This window comes from Lepidothrix coronata, unplaced genomic scaffold (assembly GCF_001604755.1).
Source record: "Lepidothrix coronata isolate B3197 unplaced genomic scaffold, Lepidothrix_coronata-1.0 Scaffold99, whole genome shotgun sequence".
NCBI lineage: Eukaryota > Metazoa > Chordata > Aves > Passeriformes > Pipridae > Lepidothrix > Lepidothrix coronata.
The window spans coordinates 270,427-291,464 of NW_016690279.1; the positions used below are offsets into that span (position 1 = coordinate 270,427).

At 55.6% G+C, this 21,038-nt stretch overlaps 1 protein-coding gene across 9 annotated transcripts in view; it reads left to right on the forward strand.

Moving 5' to 3' along the window:
- The window catches only part of RAP1GAP2 (RAP1 GTPase activating protein 2), a 60,768-nt gene that overhangs the window by 3,926 nt on the left and 35,804 nt on the right, over window positions 1–21,038 (forward strand). For 2 of the 9 annotated variants that reach the window (XM_017822754.1, XM_017822749.1), the window contains exons 2-3: window positions 1,186–1,302; window positions 13,223–13,258. In XM_017822754.1, coding sequence (XP_017678243.1) covers window positions 13,236–13,258 — 23 coding nt within the window. In that variant the 5' untranslated portion in view covers window positions 1,186–1,302; window positions 13,223–13,235. Of the gene's footprint in view, window positions 1–1,045; window positions 1,303–3,148; window positions 3,234–9,827; window positions 9,891–13,222; window positions 13,259–17,265; window positions 18,362–21,038 lie in introns of those variants that run through there. The other 7 variants (XM_017822745.1, XM_017822747.1, XM_017822746.1 and 4 more) reach the window with 6 other exon arrangements.

The following is a 21,038-nucleotide window of genomic DNA, read 5'->3' on the forward strand; positions in this document are numbered from 1 at the left end:
TTGGCATGCTCAAGAAGCCCTTCCTTTAGCTGCAGCAGGAGGTCCAGGTTCCTGCACCCCCTGCTCCACAGGACCCTCTAGTGCTGGGCTGGGCAGGGTGGGTTCAGGCGGGTGGCAGAGCCCAGCAGCAGCAAGCGGCTCATCAGGGCTGCGTGGAGCTCATGGCACTGTGGTGCATCCCCTTTGCCCCATCAAAGCAACGTGGCCAGATCCTTGTAGTTAATGTTGGCAATGAACCTCCTGGAGCATCCACACACAGAGGAGAGGACATGAGCTTGCCCCAGCCCTGGCTGAGGTTCATGGGCTCTGCAGCTGTGTGTGTGTGAGTCCTCAGCCAGTACCATAGGTGCTTTAAATTATTAATGGCTTGCTGATGAAATTTCATGTTCAGAGGAGGGTGTGTGAAGTGCATCTGGCTGCTGGGATGGAGGCAGGCAGCAGGATTTTATTCTAAAAGATGAGAACAACTGTGGTTACCAGGCTTTTGCTCACTTGACAGAGAATCCGTACTTCTTTAATTGAATTCATAATCATCGATTCATCACTTGAATATTACTCAATAAGCATCAGTATCTGGCCTGACATTTGAAATGATGCTAGAAATGCATTATCTTGGCCTCAAAGCTAGTGATAGCCTAGGGACAGGGCTGGTGGTGGGGAGGAGGTGGGTGGGTACTGGGGGCAGGCTGTGCCCCAGGGTGACAGTGCTGTACCTCTGCCCCCCGGGCCTTTACAGAGGAGTATCCTATGGTGCTTTGGAAATGTTTGCTCTTTGCTTTTTTGCACGTGGCAATTATGTGTGCTCATAATTGACCTGGCCTGGCCCAGGGGTTCCATGTTGGTTGGGGGCTGTACAGGGGCTACAGCTGGCAGTGGCCCCACAGATGCCCATCTGGAGGGTGTAGGGACCCCCTCTCTGGGGGTCACCCTCAAGGAATGCCCTGTCCCAGCCATGGCCACGTGCCCGTGGGAGGGCTGGCTGATGGGCAGTGGGACACAGGGATGGTGCAGGGATGCAGGCAGAGAGTCTGTAATGTCATTTTCTGCTTCCACTGAAGAACGTGGTGGTGTTGGACTCGCAGCTCCGAGTGGCACTGCCGAGCCAGCCACTCCCTGTGTCCTGCCTCTCCCTCCCCGCAATCCAGCACTAATGAATATTTCAGTCTCTCTGGATGTTATTTTTAGGTACGTGCGAGAAGGCCGCTTTCGCATCGAGGAGAGGACACTGACGGCTTTCCAGTGGCTCTACTCACCCCACCAGCACCGCATCGTCAGCCGGGCAGACCTGAGCTCCCCCAGCAGGTAAGGTGGGCCAGTGGGTGCAGGGCTGGGGGAGCACGGGCACATCACCTGCCAGTGCCGCTTGCTCTGTCACAAGCCCTCGTGGTTTTGACATGGGCCACCTAAGCCCAGCCTGTCTGGGAGCCCTGGGACACCTGAACATCTTGAGCTTTGCTTTAAAATAAAGTTCCAGGTGCAGTAGCTGTACCAGGAGCTGCAAACACCGTGTATGTGCCATTAGGTTTAAAGCAGTGGAAGGGACTTACTGCCTGTCCACTCAAACTTTGCTTTTAAACTCCCCGTGCTTTTGGTCAAGCAAAAACCTGTTGAGGATTCACTTTATGCATGCAGCACACTTAATATTTACTTAAAAACCAGTTGGGAGCCAGGGCCCAGCCATTAGTGATCACTGGAAAATATACGTTCTGATATTCCGATTTTGTTCAGTGCTTAAATTCTCCCCTTGGGAGCTGCATCCCAGGCATATGCCGTGGCTCTCCCTGCTGATGCATATGCATCGCTGTCTGTTCCCATCCTGTGTTTGATGATAAAACACCATTAACATAAAAGCCTCATGGGCCTCCAGACACAGAGAGCGCCGCGTCTGTTCTCTGGCCTGCGAAGAGCTCTGGAACATGCTGAGTCCCTGGGTGGCTGCCGCACTAAAAGCTTTTCCCTCTCCATTTCAACAGCAGTTTTGCTCCAAGAGCCCTTAAAGCCCTGAAGTATTTATCTGCCCAGAATCACATGGACAAGAACAACAGTGGGAAGGTGGCTGCAGAGGGAGGGGGTGCCCAAAAGGCTCAGCTTTCCCAGGGTAGGAAGGGCTGTGGGTGCTCTTCCTGCAGGGCAAGGCGTCTCTGGGGGTGCAGAGACCCTGGAGCAGGGTGGAGAGGGAGGGAGGTGACGTCCACACCTGGAAGAGGCTTCTAGGAGTGTAAGGGCCTGCTGTTCTCGGCAGGAGCCATGGCATACATGCCTGCTGCTGCCAGCTGCTTCCCGTGACGGTAATTCCTCTGTCTGCCGCTGGAGAGGCTTTCTAGAAACTGAGATGACTGTGCTGGTTATTGATTTTAACTAATTTTTCCAAATTGCTGTCAGAGACTGGGTTAACCTCACCCCTGATGCACGTGTATCATTTGGCATGTGCAACTGAAATGCGTGTAACATCATTTATAATTAATGTTAAGTGCTGTTGGGGTTAATTTCACTAGATTAATTTGATTTCCCGAAGGGGTTAATTGTAGTGGATTCTTTTGATTTCCCAGAGAGATGGGAAGTTACCCGGAGCAGTCTGGAGAGTCTGTGGGACACCAGCGGCCAGTTATGAGCAGCATCTGTCTTATGGGGATAAAATGTTTACTCAGACTGGGGCCGTCGCCCAGGGCAGCCCAAAAGCAAACTCTGGCTCGGCAGGTCCCGAGTTTGCCAGGCTGTGCCAGGCTGTGCCTGGCTGTTTGCCAGGCTGTGCCAGCAGGCAGGACAGCGGCCGCGGGGCACTGCTGGCCCTGCTGGGGCACAGAGCTGTTGTGAGCCGAGCCGGGCCGCCTGCGCCAGCTTCTGCTCCTTGGGATGGGAGTGAGGAGGGACCCACGTCGAGGACGCGTTGCTTGCTGCCTTTGAGCCCCTGCAGACAGGGCAGGGCAGGGTGGCAGGAGTCGGCTCTGCCCCCGCAGCCTCAGTGCCCGCGCACGCTGCGGGATCCCGGGGCCGCGGCGGCGGGCGGGGAGCGCGCGCGGCTCCGCCTGGCACGGCCCGGCTCCGCACCGCCCCGCACCGCCCCGCAACTCTCCGCACCGCCCCGCCCGGCCCCGCCCCGCTCTGCACCGCCCTACCCGGCACCGCCCCGCACCGCCCCGCACCGCCCTGCGCGGGGCCGGCTCCGCCACCGCGGCGGGATCCGCAGGCGGGAGCGGCAGGGACGGTGCGGGGCTGCGGCTCCATCCTCCGCGGTACGTACGTGTTCGTGGCGGGGCACGCGGGAGCCCGGGGGTCTCGGCGGAGCGCGGGCAGACCCGCAGCGGAGCTGCCCCACGGCTCTCGGCTTCTCCGGCTGCGTTCGGAGCCGCGATGGCTGTGCGGGGGCTTGGGGTCGGGGACTGGGAGCGGGACCCAGAACCCGGGGGCTGTTCGGGGGCTTGGGGCCGGGGACTGGGAGCGGGACCCGTGTGTGGGGTGACGGCGAGGTGGCTACCGGCGCTGCCCTTAAATATTGACCGTTCAAGGAGGAGTCATCCACCGGTCCGTGCGGGGCTCTGCCCGCTGTCCCCGGGAACAGCACTGGTGGGGCTCGGTGGGGTGCGGGGGGTCGGTCCTGCCCCCCCCGGGCACCTCCTTGGCTGGGGAGCCCCAGGTGTTCACACAGAAAAGGGCCGTCTGAGCCTCTCTGCGCACCCCGCTCCAGTCTACTGGGATGACCCTTCCCGTCGCTGTCCCTGAGCAAGGCTGCAGCTCATCCCTGCCGGGGAAGCAGAGCAATGTCTGCTCACCAGGCTGAGCATTTCCCTTCAACCCGCTCATCCCCGAGGGCAGAGCACCGGTGTTCCTCGTGTGGAGCTCCACAGAGCCTGTGAGGGCTGTGTGAGATGTCGCCTGCATCCCTGGTGAATGCAGGGTGTGAGATGGATCCTGCCAGGTGCTGGTGTCTTCTGCACGCTCCAGGCTCTGCTGTTTTATTTAAGACTGCTTGTTGTTTTAGTAGCAGAAGGGATATAATATCTGTCCACACGGCACGACTTATTGAGGGTTGGAATCACGCCAAAGAGTCTAAATTCAGATCCAACATGCATCGTGATTGCAGGCAGCAGGCTCACGCTCGCACACACCACGTTTCGCAGATACTGCATTCTCCCTCTGTTGCTGGTTCCTCCCACAGGGGATGATAACCACAGCAACAAAACTGCCTTTTTCTTTGCTTGTTTGTTTTATCATTCTTCCCTCCCTTCACCCCTAAGCATATCTGTATGGTGGCAGAGTTCTGGGGGCTGCTTGAAGGGTCCCTGTCCTGCTGCTGCCTGTTGTGTACCTGGTCAGATGCTCTGCGTGTTGTTAGCGGCTGCTGTGGAAACAGGAACAGGACTTCAGCAGCAACAGGAGCAGAGACATTTTTTCCAGGAGCTAAAAACAGCTCATTCTCTCCAGACCTCTTTGCAACCTCATGGGGGTAGACGAATCCCTGCTTCAAGTTAACATCTGTCTCCAAGTTGGATGCCAAAACAGAAAGACTGTGTCTTGACTCTGATTTGAATCTAGCCTGGCTCTTGCAAAAACGACCCAAAATGGTGGAAAAAATATAGGTGATGTTGACAAGAGGTACCGGGATTTGGAAAAGCTCAAGTCCAAGCCCTGTGTGCCTTGTTTGCAACATTCAGAGGGAACCATGTGTTTGGCCTTGAACCCGAGCTGAGGTTTGACCCTGCACCAGCACAGCTTGGCCTCGGGCAGCCACAGCATCCCTGCCTGTTGCCAAGGCTGGGGTGCAGGGCAGGGGTGGCTGGAGGAGCAGCCCCTGGCAAAAGGTGTGAGGGGTACACAGCAGGTCAGTGAGCCCAGTGCCCTGCTGCTGCAGGCACCATAGCATCACAGAATGGTTTGGGTCGAAGGGACCTTAAAGAGCATCCAGTTCTAACCCCCCTGCCATGGACAGGGACATCTTCCACTAGATTTTGCTATCTCGTGTAATGTCTTCACAAACATGCTAAGCCTCAGTTAAGTTTTTGGGTTTTTTTTGTTCCTTTACTTCTGTTATTAGGAAACTGTTCCAGAGACTGTATTGAAGATTAGAAACCTAATTTCCAGTCAAAGCTTGTTCAGGACTCTCTCATTCCCATGCTTTCCTCCCGCCCCCATGTTTTTCCAGCCCTGATTTTTAGTTTAAGCAGTTCTTTTTCTGTCTCTCCATAATTTCTTCATTGGCTGCAGTCACCCTCCCCCACTCCATCCTGCCCCCGTATTTGTCGTGTGAATTGGGCCAAATGCTCCCTGGTTCCCGGTGCTGCTGCCAGTGCCAGCCTGCCACCGGGAATGCGGTGGTTGCCCAAAGCATCCTTCCTCCACTGGCCCCTGCGGCGCCCGGGCAAGCAGGCGATGAGCTCCCCCTGCAGTGGGGACCCTGGGCTGTGGTGTGGGATGCGCAGTGGATGTGCAGGTAGCCATGGTGACAGTGCCCAGGGACGTGGCAGCTGCTGGCCTGCCTGCAGCAGGGATGCCCCTGGCACAGCGAGGAGCGGAGGGAGCAGCGATGCCTGCCCTGTCTCTGGATCATCCTGAGCAAGGCACCCATATGGAGCCACAGAGCAACCTTCCTGCTGGATCCTGGGGAGGCACAGTGCATGTGGATGCAGGTCTCTGCTGCTCTCCTGAAGCATCCTCCCTTGGGCTCCACTTGCTTAGGGAGTGGATGGCTGGAAGAGGTGGGGAAAACAGGCACAGAAAATTTGTGTACTTGAACAGGCTTTTCCTAGGTAGAGCCTCTCCAGAGAATTTCATGCCCTCACTGGCAAGGGAGGGCTCTAAAATGGGTGGACTTGAGAAAACAAATGACTCTGTATGTTAAATTCACAATGGGCAGAGAAGAATTCAATGAGCCTGTATGATGAGTTTCTACATGTGGGGCTGTGATGAGGCACGATCTGTGTCCCTCTGCAGCAAAGAGCTGGGTCATGTGATGCCGAGAGAAACCAGCAGGGTTTTGGGGGGCACAGGCCAGTGCTGGGGTGTGGCTCAGCTGGCACCTGTTGCTTTCCTGGGTTCCCCTCCTCCGTGCTGTGGTGCCCAGTGTGTGGGGACCTCCTCTGTACTGGGTGCTCCCCAGGCTGCTGGGAATGCTGGTGGTGCCACAGCTGGGTGGGTGTACCCTCTGTACCACTGTCTGAGAAGTGGCGTTTTTCAGGTTGAGTGGTGGCTTCCTCCAGGATTTGTTTTTCAGCTGTTTCCATAGAACTGAGCAGGAGGGATCAGATCGCTTTGGACGTAGGGATGAAACCATGAGATGTCAGTGGTTCCTCAAGAATGTGGAAGAGGAGCTGGAGTGTGGTTTGCAGTGTGGGCTGTGCACAACCTTGGTCTCAGGAAGGTCTGTCTAGCAGCTGTCCTCGGCTTTCCTGTCCTTCAGCTGAAGCTCTCCTCTTGGGTGGCACACAGTGTCCCCTCCCAGGTGTGGTGGCTGACGGAGCCCTGTGATGGCCAGTGAGTGCTGCTAACCTCATGCTGTTGAGTGGCAAAGAGCCACCTCTGAGAGCAAGCTGGGGTTTGTGGGAAGCTGCATTTAAGACATTGAGTTACTCTTTTCACTTTAGCAGCACCATAAAGGGGAGAAAATAGCATTAAAAATATTCCATGGACTGAGTCAGAGTTAATTTGGACACTGTTCTCCTTTGCTCTGATGATGTGCACAATGTGTTCTTCCTGCCAGGACAAAATCTAATATTTCTGGGTGCCCACAACCTTCCTTAGAGTCATAATAGCAAGCTGGATGCCCTCAAAGTGCCGCAGGTGATATTAAAGCACTAATGATGAAATCAGTCTCTTAGCCCAGTAACAAAAAGGATTATGCTGCCCTTCCTGGGCACCATCCTGCTCTGAGGTGTTACCAGCAGTGTGGCAGCCCATACCCAGTGTTCCCAGTGGGCTGAGGCTGTTCACTGGGTTGGGTCGGAGTGATGGGATCCTGGTTCTAGCAGAGGTCCCTGAGAGATGTTAATTTAGACTGAGGTAGATGGTACTGAGGAGCTGTCCTCCCCCAGGGCTTTTGTTCCCTAATTTTGGCTGCTCGGTTATGATTTGGCTGTGCCTGCTCTGAAAGGGGGAAGGGTTGTTTTCCCTTTTGTTTTTGAGCCCAACTGTGTGAAATACCTCGGGGGGAAGAGGGGAAGTGAGAAAATGTCATTGCAGAGACTATTTCTGGATGCACTCCCATGCAGGCGAGGTGGTGCTGGGCAGGTGGTGCTGTGGTACCCAGGAGCAAGGGATGATGTGGTTCCTGGGAGCAAGGGAGACTGGTGGCCTCGGAGGAGCTGGGGTTGGGTTCTTGGTGTATTTTTAACCTTTGCCTGGTACAAATGTAGTTTATCACCTGTATCTGTGGTGGCTGACATGGCCCTGGGGGGCTGCCAGACACGTGGGGATGGGGAGCAGGCTTCCACCCTTCCCTGGGCACTGGTGTGGGGTGAGGTGGGTTTCCATGGGGGTTGCCCCACACTCTCTTGGGCAGCAGGAAAGGGAGATGTGTTCCTATGGCCATGCCAAGGTCCTGCCCTCCTGCGCTCCAAAATCCTGGGAGAGGTGTGTGATTACTCTGTAATTTAGCACAGATGAGACATGAGAAAGAGCTGTTGGAGTGATTCTGACCTGCTGACTGTGATGACCTCCTAGCAAAGGGGAGTTGGGCCCTGCCTTGCTGTGTGTGTCCCCGTCACCTTCCCTGCTTCCCTGTCACCTCCAGCAGCCACGAGTTCACACGGGGCTGAAGTGGCAGAACAAGATGTAGTAGCTGGTGCTGCAAGGGGAAAGGTCTAAATGGAGAGCTGGCTGTTTCTCTGTGACTCTCCAAGTTGTTCCCGATGTAGTGCCAGCTAAGGTCAGAGCTTCCCGCAGCTGCTGTCGCTCCCTGTCCCACACCTCTGTGTGCAGGGCTGCACTGAAGAGGATGTGTTGGGTGTTATTCCCTTGTGTGGCAGAGCCTGGCTGTGCAGGAAGCTCCCTGCTTTTATTTTCAGGCATTTTAATTGTGAGCAGCTCAGTAGAGCTGGGCAGAAATCAGCTGGGTTGAGTATAAGGAATATGAGACCTGGGGGAAGATGAAGCGAGAGAATAACGTCACACAGTGCTGTTGATGCAGAGCTTTGACAAGGATCATGCAGGCCAGGAGCAAACGTGCTCCAAGCAAATGTCCGCTCCAGATGCTTCATGGTACCTGAATTATGGCTGCAAAGCCTGCAGCCTGTTTGTTTGTTTGTTTTTTTTTTTTTTTTTTAATAATGTCCTTAAGAGCTCTAAAATGCAAAGAATTTCCATCCTTTCATCCCTTTAAGGCTGTGGGCAGAAAAGTAGGAGTTGAAATAGCTAGATTTCAATCCAAGTTTTTTCCCTGGAGTTGAGTGATTTCTCTCTCCAACTCCCTATACTGTCTCCTCCCCCCCCCACCCTTTCTTTCACACATCAGACAAAATGCAAATGTCTCTCAATTTACAGCTTTTGGGTGCTTGGATGAGAGCACTGGGCTACAGCTGCCTTAGTCCCCGTAGCCAGCACTGCCTGGAGTGTCGGGCTGAGGGGATGCTGTATGTCTGCATCAGACCTTGGTTTGGATCACCAGGGTGGGAGGTGAGTGTTCTGTAGCTGATCTGGTCAGACCTTGGCAGTCAGGGGCTGTCACTGGCCTTTGAGCTGCTGCAGCTTTGGGAGGTGAGCTCTGGGCTCCTGGATCCCGTGGGCACAGGGGATGATGTGTGGGTGAGCAGCTCCCCCCTCCTGGCTGCAGTGCCAGGCTACACTCCAGGGTCACTCTGTGGCCTCAGGAAAGCTCCCCCTGCCCCTTGATTGCCGAGGGGTGCTCAGGGTTCCCACCCTTCCTTTTCGACTGGTGGAGGGTGATCCCCCAGGGTAGCCCAGCCCTGAGTGGGTGCAGACGGGCACTCTTGGCTGGTTTGGGGAAGTGGAAGTTGTGGGGACTGGGCACCATGCCCACCCCTGGAGCTTGGCTCATCTCCCCACAGCTCTGCTGTGACCCGCAATGCCCAAAGCCTGGTGCAGGGAACAGCTTCTGTTTTCTTGGGATTTGAGATGGATGGGAGCTCATACCCAGCTAGAGGTCAGCATTTCCATGGGATTTCTGAAGCCTGGCTGTTAAAGGATGGAGGGGTTTGTGTGGTGGTCAGGCTGTAGATGCCAGTTGAGCTTTACAGAGCTGCTGGGGAAGCAGAGGAAGGAACATGTGTGCTGCAGGCAGCTGTGTGGGAGCTGGTGGGAGCTGGCTCGCTGGGCTCTAGGGCAGTGGGATCTGTTTGCCATGAGAGATGAGATGATGGGGTTTTTGCTTACTGAGGTTTGATGCCTTTAGTTGGATGTCCCTGGAGGGGCACTGGAGGGGCAGGTGGAGGTTCCCCTGCCAGGGAGCCAGCCTTGTGCCGTGACTGCAGCCCTACCATTTCAGGGACAGAGGAAGAGGCAGACCATGGTGCTGCCACCAGGACCCTCTGGATTGGGCCTTGGTGGCTGGGGCAGCCCAGGGCATGACGTTTGTGGGCCACACATGTCCACGGCTCAGCCCCGGTGCCCACACAGAAGCTCCTGCCATTAGGAGAAATACGATATTTGCAGTGAGGTTGCAAAAAGCCTGTGGCCACGGAAAGGAAAGGAAATGACTTTTTTGTGGTGTTGGTGTGTGCATGTGTGCATGCGCTGCTGTGCTGGGGGCGGCTGACCAGGAGGTGCCGGGGTCCCCCCGCCCCAGCACAGCTCCCTCACAGCAGGAAGTGCCGCTGTGGCTGTGCCCTGCAGGGCTGGCACACGAGTGCCACTGCCCCATAACCACTGCCCCCGTGGCCGCAGCACTGAGCCGCCACCATGTTCCAGAGGAAGCGCAGCGTCTCCTTCGGCGGCTACGGCTGGTGAGTGCCTTCCCTTTCCCTCCCCGCCTCACTTCTGGGAGCCATGTGAGGAGCTTTTCTTCCCTCTGAGGCTTCAAAGGAGGAAGCACCACGCGCTGCAGTACGTGGTGGCTCTGCCCTCATAGCAGAGCCTTTCCCACAACCCAGTGCCAACAGGAGTGTGTGGGTGTTGGGAAGGACCTTCTTCCCTCTGTGCCCGCGGGAAGCCCAGCACAGCTTCAACACAGCAAAGCCTCGTGAGGGCCAGACAGGGAGGAAACCTCCCTGGGAGCTCATGGTGGGCTCCTGTGGGCACGTCACCTGCAAGAGCTTCTATGCCCCTGCACCTTTCTCTTGCTGCTCTGTCTGTCCTCAGCAGAGCACCACGGCTCTCACCTGCACCCTGAGTTCAGTGGGCCTGTTTGCTCCTGTCCCTTCCCTCCAAGAGGTGTTGATCTGTAGGGAAATAGTTAAGAAAATGCACTGTTCTCCCTCTGCCCTCTCTCCAGGTCCCCTCTCCGAGGTGTTTTATGCCCATTCCAGGTCTGTGCTGTGTGACTGTGATCAAGCCCAGTCAGTGACACTGTAATGGTGTTGGGTGTTTGGGGCAGAGGGTTGCTCTGCCCCCTCTCTGTTCTGCAACAGCTGTAGGGACCAGGACTGGGCAATGGCAGCTCCAAGGCTTTGAGGGAAAATGTGGTGCTGTGGGCTTGGAGCTGCTTGAGACCCGCTGGGGGAAATGCTGAGTAACTGTGAGGGCTGTGGGGGGCAGCCAGCACACTGAGGCTTTGGGCAGAATCCCCTGGGACGGAGCACACGCCTCGCTGAAACCAAGTGAGCTGCCTTGGCTGGATTTTGGGTTTTTTACACACAAAGGGGAAGGGAGCACTTGGATAAACTTCTGTACAAATAAGTTTTGTGAAATGTGGGCTCATTTTGTGGTGGACAAATCGCAGCTCTTGGACAGCTCTGCCCCACAGTCTCTGTCGGGGGCAGTGGCTCTGGGGCTCTGAGTGCACTGGGGGCATCCTGGGAGCTTCCACTGCGGTGGAGCTGAGCCGTGAGCCCCCCTTGGCAGAGGTGTTCAGGGGCCAACTGGGCTTTGCTCTGTTGTTTTTCTGCTGTGCTTTGGCAGTTGCAGGAAAAAGACGACTGCAAGCTGGAGAACCACTCAGGAAAATGTGGTCTGCCGGCTGGTGGGGGGGGCCGTGTCGGCTGCGGAGGGGCTGCACTGGCTGTTGGTTGCTGTGCTGGCTGGGCTGTGCCACCATCACAGTCAGGGCTGGGGGAACAGGACATGGGCTTTCCTTTAGACACCAGTGTCGGTGTCTGCGTGGTGAGAGATACAGGCGGGGAGCGCGGGGGAGGAGCCCCATCCTCCATGTGCTGCGGGGGAGCTCCCGAGGGGTCGGTGCGCATCTCCCTGGGTCCCTGGGGAAGACGCTCCCGTGCGCGGCCAGGAGAACCTTTCCTTGGGCGTTTACGGGAAAAGAAGGGACCTGCTACAGCCCTGTCCCTGCACCTGCATCTTCTCACGGTCCCGGCCGACCCACCCTTCCTGTGGGGCCGCGTGTGAGGTGTCCGGGCACACCCAGCCGCCGCTCGCTGTGGCTGCACTTGCTATTTCCAACCTCTGCTGGGCTGGAAATTTTTTTTTTTTTTTTTTTTTTCTCTCTACCGGCTGCATCTGCTGCTGGCGAGGTCCTGGAGCAGCGTGCTTGTCTTGGGGGGCAGACGTGGTGCCCCCACATTGACTGAAGGGATGCACATGGCAAGCAAAGCCACTGTGAGTGCTGCCCTGGGACTGGTGCTGCCATGGGACTGGTGCTGCCCTGGGACTGGCGCTGCCCAGGGCTGTGGAGCCCCAGGGCTGTACCAGAGCACGGGCATGGGGTGCTTCACTTTGCCTCCTTGGCAGCAGGGCAGGGCAGACAAACTGCTCTCATAGTCATAGTGCCACTGCGGTTTCCCAAGCAGAGGAGTTTCTTTCCTGTGTGTTTCTTTTTTTTGTTGTTTTGACTTTTTTTTCTTTCTTCTCTCTCTGAGGCCAAATAACGACTGGTTTTCCTTCCCGTGGCTCCGGATGGAGCTACTCGTGCAGCCTCCACTCGGGCACAGGTCCCACAGGCGCTGCCCCAGGCACCCACTCCCCCTGGGCTCCTTTGCACCTACCACCAAGTCTGGGAAAAGCTCTGCCACCTAGCATTCAACCTGATTTAATGATCAACAAGATCTGGGCAGGCTTGTTAGGTATTAAGTGACAAAAGCAGGTGCCCTGGGTCTATTTTTAGGAGCAGCAGTGCTCTGGCTCTTCAGGGCAGAGCATGTTTGGGGAAGTGCCTGGAATGGAGCTCCTGTGGCCGTGGGGTTTTGTGAGTGCAATGATGGTGCAAGAGAGGGACCCTGGGAGGGGTGATGGTGCCTCTGCCCTGGTCCCTGTCAGGCTCAGCCTGTGGCACGGCGTGCTGGGGACCTGGGACCTGGCCCTGCCGTGTCACCCGCGGGTGCAGCCACCTCGTGACAGCAGAGCCCAGCTGGGGGTGGTGAAGGTAAAGCTGTGAGCAGAGGGGAAGCTGTATTGCTGTGGCTGTGCTGTGTCCTCTGTGATCACAGCACGAAACAAGAGGGGGTTGGGGGTGCTCTTTTTGCTGTTTGATCTTTTTTGAGATGTGGAACTGATTCCATGTGGCAGATAACAGAGCATTTGCAATGACTGCCAAAAGACATTGTTTTGCATTTTGAGACATTACTATGATTTGCATTAATTAATATTAATATGACTCTAACTATAATGATTCTGTGGAGATGGGCACTCATTAATGGTGCCAAGGAAATGAGTGAATGAACTGGGGCTCCTGATTCCATATGAGCCATCTGGGGCTGGGACCAATGTGGCTACTCTGTATTCTGTCTGCCCAGGGAGGGTGACGTTTGTGGGGTTTGGTGGGATCTTCCCAGCACGTCAGGGCTCTCACAGGTCTATCACGTGTACATGTTTTGTGGGAGCTGTACTTTGGAAATAGTCAGGACATGGGTGATGTCCTCCTTTGCTGCCCAGCTCACCCACCTCTGCCGTTGCAGGTGGGGAGGCAGCAGTTCTGCACTGGTCACCAACAGGAAAGAACTGGGGGGATTTTGTCTTGCTTGCTGCCAGGCTTCACTTTGGGTTAAATTTTGGCTGAATTTGTTTTCTGATGAAGTCCTTCTGTGGTGATTGTCATGTCAGCCAGAGCACTGGCACCTCTGAAGTAGATGCTGAGGTTGTGTTTGGCAGGAGACCCCAGTACCTGACCCCCCCGCTACACCTGCAACCCCTGTGCCCGCACTAATGCCCTGCTCTCCTCTCTCCCCAGGATCGACAAGACAATGCTGGCCAGCCTGAAGATCAAGTGAGTACCTGACTCTTCTCTCACGTGGTGATTTCCTGTGTGATGCACAGCGCTGGGAGCTGGCTCTGTGTGTGGAGGATGCTTTCCTGGGAGCTGGGTTCCAGCTGGTTCCATGGAGTCCCACCACGTCCACCCATTCCAGGGCATGTGTTTGCACATGTCCCATAGCCTGTTCTGAAAGTCTAAGGTGAATCAGGCACTGGGAGATTATAACAATACAGTGACACGATCACTGTAAGATCAGTGGGCTGAGATGTGCACTGGCCAACTCACAGGGCACCAACTCTGCCTTGGGGGTACTGGGGGTGGGAATCAGCAGGACAGGCTGGCACTGAGCTTCTGGGTGTAAATCCAGTGAAATCTGGAAGTTTCATATTTCATTTTTCAATCTCGCAGTCTGGAGAGGGGCTGGGTGTCAGTGGGAGAGTGAGTGCCTGCGATCCAGCTCCTCTCCCGTGCTGCTGGGGGGCTCTGGGCACTACTCTGGAGGGGGTGGAGGTGTTGCTTGGGCCCAGGAGAGTCTCTGGGCTGGCAGTGTTGCTTGGTGGGTCCATCTCGGATTTGCCACAGACTTGCTGGGCACTGGTGGTGTGGACTGTGGTGCTCTGGCAAGGCGGTTGCTGGGCCAGGTCCTGCGCTGTGATGGAGCAAGGCATGTGGAGTCACTGCCCCTGCTGGGAAATGTCACCAGCTGATGGGGAAAAGCAGGTGAGGAAGGTCTGGGAATGGTGGCACTGGTGCTCTGTGCTCCCCCAGCACTTGTGGCTGTCTGGAACCTGCTTCCTGTTCCCACCAGCTCTGTCCTCCCAGCTGCAAGTCTGGGGGCACCAATCCCTTCCCTCCCACTGTAGGGCATCCTTCCCTCTCCTGGATTCTGGATAAGCTCCCTGGGTTGGGGGTTCCCCATTGTGAGCACACAAGACTCCAGCACTATCAGCTTCACCCTGGGTTGATACAGAAATATTCTGCCCAAGTATCCCCTGGGCTCCGGGCAATTTGTAGGGTGACAGCTCATGTGGTTTCCCTTTATTATCATTACTTGTGCAAATTATTCATTAATGGGAAAGTATCTGGGAAGCCTGGGGGAGCTGCCTGAACGAGCTGGCAAATGCCCGTTGTAACTGGCACAGCAGAATGGTTGGTGCTCTGCTCACTGCTCGGGTTGTGCTGAACTAATGACAAGTTTAAATCAACATTTCCCGCTTTGGGGAGTGGAGGGAATTCTCTGCAGACTTTCCTTTTCCTGTGAAGCCGAGAAGGACTGAGCTGCTTCTTGTACTCTGACGTACACTGTGCCCTGATTTTTTTCCAGGGCTGGTGCAGCAGTTCTGCTGCAGAAACCCCGTGTACCCTCCTCTCCCCACTGTGCCAGGCAACTAGTGCTGCACTTGGAATGCTGTGGAAGTGCTGTGGGCATGCTGCCATGCAGGGCAGGGTGAGGGTCTGGCTCCACATTTCTCTCTCCCTCTGCCCCCTCCTGCCCTGGCCAGTGGAGACAGTTTCCTTGGATCTTCTGATGAACATCCACTGCTCATTGCAGCTAATGCTTCCCACAGCCCTGTAATGCTTCTGATCTGTGGGCAGATTGCTTCTTTAAGTGGTTTTGTCATTGTGGCCCAGCCATGCTTGTAAAAGCTTTTTAAAATTATAAAAATATAATAAACCCAAAGTTTTGATTTTCTAGCGCCCTCTTGTTATTGCTGCAGCCTCTGGCTGAGTGTCCTGGCTTAACCCACGGCACAGAGGCACCAAGCATGGGCAGTTTTCTTTCCCTGTATAAGTCATTAGCAAAAATCCGAGCACCTCAGGGAGCCTCATGCTGCTGCAAATATCAACACTGACTCACAGACACGTGGGGGGGCACCGGCGTGCAGTGGTGGATGTGGCTCCTCAGATCTGGTGTCTGGGGGGATGGAGCAGGGCAGCAGGAGGGCTGAGTGAAGCTCTGGGATGCAGGGCAGTCCCTGCCTGTCCTCTCTCAGGATAAACTCGTCCACACAGGGTCAGGATAAACTCACCCACGCAGGTGGCACTGGAGCATCAAAGCAGTTTTCCCTCTGACTGTCTCTCCTTTTTCTTCTTCAGTTTGGGTTTCATTAGTTCCTATGGTAACCATGAATATGTCTGAGGGACTGGAGAGCATGAGTAGACACTGCAGAGTGGGAGTGTTGGGGGACGTGGTGGGTGGGGAGCCCTGGCATCATGGGCAGGGCTTGGCTGACCCCTCTGGTCACAGGTGCTGAAGAGGTGCCAGTGCTGCACTTGGGCAGGGAAGGTGCTGCCGAAAACTCAAGCAGCCCTGGGTGTCTGCTGCCAAACAGCCACGCTCACTACTGGGCCTCTGAAGTGCCCAGGAAGCTCTGGTGGGTTTGGGTCTGGTTCTCCCCCCAGGAGCTGTGCCATGCCCATGCCTGATGGGCAGAGGAACCTGAGACCATGGGCACCAAGCCAGGAACTGGCGTGTCCTGTCCCACCACTTGGGTTTGAACATGCCCTGGCCATGGGCCAACCCTGGCTCTGGAATCCAGTGTCCTGGGGCAGAGGGAGCTGAGCCTCTGGCTGCTGTGGGGAGCCATGGGCTGCTCTGGGGAGCTGGGACATGCTTCCCCTCCCATGGATGGGGGCTCCCTCTGGGGGAGCCCCACAAAGCCCAAAGACAGCCTATGGGGGATGGAGAGTCAGGGAAAGGGCTTAGGGGTACCCTGCTTGCTGGTTTTGGGGGTACATGTCACCAGGGGTACCAGCAGGCACCGGTACTGCTGTGCTCAGGTGCTGGGGCTATTGAGAGCCACTGGGACCGGGGCCAGCCCCAGGGAGCTGCGGGATGGAGACTGAGGCACTTGGGCAGTAAATGGGATTTGGCACGTGCAGACTTTGGATTTTGGTTTAGACTAATTCCATTGTCATTTTGCTGTTACGTTTGTTTATTCCTTACACACTTTGTGAAAGCACTGGGGACACCCGAACCCCCTGGGCTGACAAAAGGGGCATCACATCCAGAAGCAACCCCCCAGCCTTGGATCGGTGATGGTGTTTTCTTGTGTCACATGAAATCTCTGCAGAGAGCTGGCAGCATCTCTGGGTTCTCAGGGTGCTCCTTGGGGAACGGCTCCATTGCAGACCTTGTCAAACATGGGGGGTTCAGGTCAGCTTGTGCTGCCAGGAAGGGAAGAGCTGAGCCAGATGGCAGCTCAGCCACTTCCTGAGCAGGAAGGTCACCCTGGAGGGAAACATCAGCCCTGCAAAGATCTTCGCATGTCAAATACCAGTCCTGGCCAGGTGAGCCAGCCAGGTGGGTTTGTTTGCCTCTCACAGCTGCCCTGTGCTAACCTCAGGCAGCCCAGCACGTGCAGGGGTTCCCAAGGAAGCAGTCAGGGACCCCTGGGCCCCCCTGGCCTTGGGAAATCCTTGTATTGGGGATGCTGGAGGTGGGAAGGTTCAATGGGGACAAACCCATGGGGATCTTCCTCTGATGAGGATGAACGTGTGGGGACCTTCCTCCTCATTTCTGGAACAAGCTGGCAGAGTGGTGTCCTGCCGGGGGTTCACCAGCCCTCTGCCTGCCGAGAGCTCTTCAGCCTCTGCACTCTGGTTGTTTGCTCGTTGGTGTTGGTGGGATGTACTGAGAAACCGTGGAGTATTTAATGAAAAAAAAAAATCAGTAAAAAAAAAATTCCCTCCTTCAGGCAAAGAGTCACCTCTTCCTTCAGCCTTATAAAGCAAAAATAGCACCGAAATAATCATGTCTCCGTGGAATGAAGGAGCCCTGTACAGCAATTACTGGGAGTCAGCGTGTGTGCAGTCAGAACTCACATGAAAGAGCATGTGATGCTCCTCTGCTGGTGGGATCAAGAGGATGAAGGTGGGAAGAGATGAAAGATTTACTTGACCTTCGTAAAATGAGCTGTGTCCAGGCTTGGGGCTCTTTAATATTTGATGGGCTGGAGCTGAGTTAATGGGAAGATGTGGGAATGATTTAGCTTCTTGGCGATGGCTGCTCTGAGTATTGCACTAATCTTGGAGGTTTGCACTTGGGTCCTGTGAGGACAAGGTCTGGCGAGCAGATTTGCATCTAAGTAAATTCCTTTGACTTATTAGCACTTTATAAATGGATAATTGCATGCAAATATATGTTTTGCAATTATACTTAGCTGGAGTAGCACATGCAAAGGAAACACTGTTAAAACTACTGCAGCACACAGGGAGGCAGGTGGGCTTCCCATCTCCTTTGCTTTGGAACTGCTTCTCTCCGGGGCTGCTGAGCCTGGAGCCAGCCCAGTGGAAACCCCAGCAGTGACCCCCACCTGCCAACATGCCCAGGGATGGTTATCCCAGCTCTGGAGCCTGGTGGGACCCCCTGGGCAGTGACTCCCTCCCCATTGTGTGCCTGGGGAGGGTTATCCCAGCTCTGGCACAGAAATGCCAGGGAAGGACTGAGCGTGTGGGGCTGGGGTGTGAGGGGTGCCCAGGGACTTGGAGCAAACTCTAAACCCTGTTAAACCAGTGCTGGGCTGGAGGGACAGAATGAAGTCAGGCTGTGTCTCTCAATGGGTCTGTGCTGGGTGGGTGTTAGTTGGGCACCCAGAGGAGTGCAGGGCTGTGGCAGCTTGGAGGTTCATGGCCAGGCATGGCATCCCAGGCAAAATGAGTCCTTGTGTTGGCAGTGGGTCTTGTGCTGGGTCCCTGCTAGGATGAAACCCCTCACAGTGCCAAGGAACTGCAGGCACGTGGCCAAGTGTGGCACATTCCTGCTGCTGCTGCAGGCGCTGTCTGCCACCGTCCCCACTGCTGCCTGAGCTGCCTGTTGGGACGGTGGCAGGGGCACAGTCCATCCTACCCAGGGCAGCCCCAGGACTGGTGGGGGATTTATAAAATCCAGCCAGTCCCAACGTCTCCTTGCTATCTCTGGTGAGCAGGCAGGAGCACTTCCCTCTTTCGTGGAAGGGCGATTATCATCCTGGCTGCCTGCAGACACCCAGCCCTGCGCCCATGCAGCATCCTCCCAGCACATCTCACAGTCTGCTTGGGACAGAGGAAACTTTCCCAGGAGGAGGAAGGTGCTGTCAGCTCTGAGGATTTGGAGCGTTTCAGCCATTCAACCTGGTAAGCCTTAGCTATATAAAATTTCAGGGTGGGGAAATGGATGCTGGCACAGCTCCACTGATGCTCCCCCTTGGTATTTGACTCCGTGCTTTCCTATTAGTGTCTCACTGTATATATTTGGTTTTATGGGAGGGCTTATTCCTGCAGAAAGCCCAGTTATGGAGTGGAAGGGGTGGGCTGGGATGTGGCGGTGCAAGTGCAGCTCCCCGGTGAGGTTGGAGGTGGCACAGCAGCGCGTTCTGTGTGCGCCGCCCCGGCCATATGTTAAAATGTTGTTGTTGCTGTTAGACAGCCTTCCCATATTTAAAGCTAGATTATCCACAATTACATCTGCCCAGAAGATTGAGCAGCCCCACGTGGGTCTATTTTTAGCTCTGTCTCAGAACTAATAAAATGCGATGGTTTATACATCTTTCCTCCTGCCGTATTTACAGCCTGTCAGGCTGGGAGCTGTTTGCAGACAGTTGGAGGGTGGCTGCTTCGGAGAACAACTGCCTTCTGAAGGCAAATATGGTTATGATGGGTGGAGGGAGCCGTGATAGCTGTGGTGATTGAGGTCCCACCTGCCTGCAGGTTCACTCCCCTGTGTCCGGGTGCAGGAGGATGGGCCTGTCTGCAGGAGTCACAAGCCTGACCCAGGCAGGGTTTGGAGAAGCTCTTGCCCTACTCAGCGTGCCCACTGGCTGCCCCCAGCCATGGCCATGTGCCTGCTCATGGGGAGCGATTTGGGCAGTGTGAGCAGCCTGGAGCAGGGCAGGCAGTGGCCATGCAGGCGCTCTGCCAAAGCCTGTGGTTTGTTCCTGATGATAATTTTGTTAATTGCTGTACTGCTGCTGCCGGCTGTCACTTCTCCTGTGACCTGGCCTCCTGCTGCCTCCGGTGCCGGTGAGCCCATGGTCTGGCAGAGATGGGCAGCCACTGGCACCCAGCAGCATTCCTATGCCATGGGAAGGTTTGGTGCTAGCAGGGCCCGTGGACCTGGGCTAGAAATGCCCCTCTCCATCTCTGCTCTTTTATTTCTGGTGAGGCTTGTGACGCTAGTTTTGCACTTGGTGAGCAAACACTGGCATTGGACCTATACAATATCCAAGGAACTCACATCTTCCAAAGCCTGTTGCAAAAACATGGCTCGTCTCAGGCTCCCACCCAGGAGAGACGTAGAGGTTTGACAGGTACTTGAATAGGTCAGAGCTACATTTTGAGTCTCTGTGGAGTCTAAAAGGTCAATCCTTTCAGGCACTGTCCTGTCTCATTCCTCTCAAATATTACTGATGTCACACCAGAGACCACAGCAGCTCCTTCTTCCTACAAGCAGTATGGTGTTAATCCTCTCCAGTCTGGAATGCAGAGTGCACTTCCCAAAATCCTGACATGCTGATCTGGGTCTCTTGTTCCTGATCATTGATGAGGTTGCACGGCATGAGGTGATTTGATGAGGAAGATGGTGGGTTTGCAGTTAAAAATGTCTTCATTTTCCATCTTTTTTTGATCTGGAGTAAGAGACAAGAAAAAAGATGTAGAGCAACAGAAACCCCTTTCTGGATGTGATTGACTTCAGCACGTTCCCTGTAGTATGGATGTGTCAGAGATAATACCCGTGTTTTAGCTCCACAAATTATATGTCTTTTAATGCTCTCACATCAAACAAGGTGTCTGAGGGAGGCGGATAATCGAGACAGTGTCATCTCCTGAGGGAGCTGCTGGGACCCCAGCGCTGCTGCTCCAGCTGCCACCCCCTGCAGCACCAGAGCGTGTTCCTGCGCACGCTGATGACCCCCCTGCTGCTCCCCACCACTGCTCCTCCCCCCTCGGGGTGACTGGAGAGAGAAGGTGGTTTTCCCTACACAGCATCCATCCACGGTGGGCCAAGGGGTGCCACTGTGGCAGTGGAGGCTCAGGAGAGGGAGCGATGGCGGAGCCACTGGGGAGGGGGATTAGAGAGGCCGAGGCGCCTGCTCTGCTCGGCTGGGCTCCTCTTCGTGTGATGGGATTAGTGCTTCTCCAGAGCAGGAGCAGCCCTCCGGACTGTGTGTCCAGCATTGCCACCAGGACCTGCCTTTGCAGCCACCAGCTCTCCTGCTTGCTCTGCTCACACGAGGACTCCCTGCAGCCCATCTGTGCTGCCACCCCTGTGCAGCACCGTCGTTCCCAGCAAAGCCAGGGCTCCTGGGGCCAGGTTAGCAAACCCCCAGCCTGGGTTTCAGCTGTGCAGGGTGGGACTGGTGCCACCGTGCTGCATCCCACGCTGTCTCTGAGTGCTTTGGGATGTTTATTCCAAGGCTCTCACAGGGCTGGGGCTGAGGGCTTTCTTCAACAGCAGGATTTGGAGACACGGGTCAGCATCGCCTGTAGCTGCCGGCCCCGCACCTTTCCCTGTGTCCCCTGCTCGTGGCTCATAAGAGCCCGTGCAGGGCAGAGGGCAGCTCTCCCTGGAATGCTGGTCTCAGTGAGCAGTGCCTGGAAGCCTGAGCCCCCTGCCCAAGCCCACTCCTCTCTTCCCTGCCTCTGCCTGGGGTCACCCCCCTCCTCTCACATCCCTCGCAGCATCCTTGGGAAGGGCATTGCTTGGCTGAGGTCAAAGTTTGTGCCTAATCCTGAGCTTCCTGGCAGGATTCCAGTGGTGATTGATTGGAATAATGGTTTCAGGGATGACCTTAGCTCTGCATGGGGAGCGGAG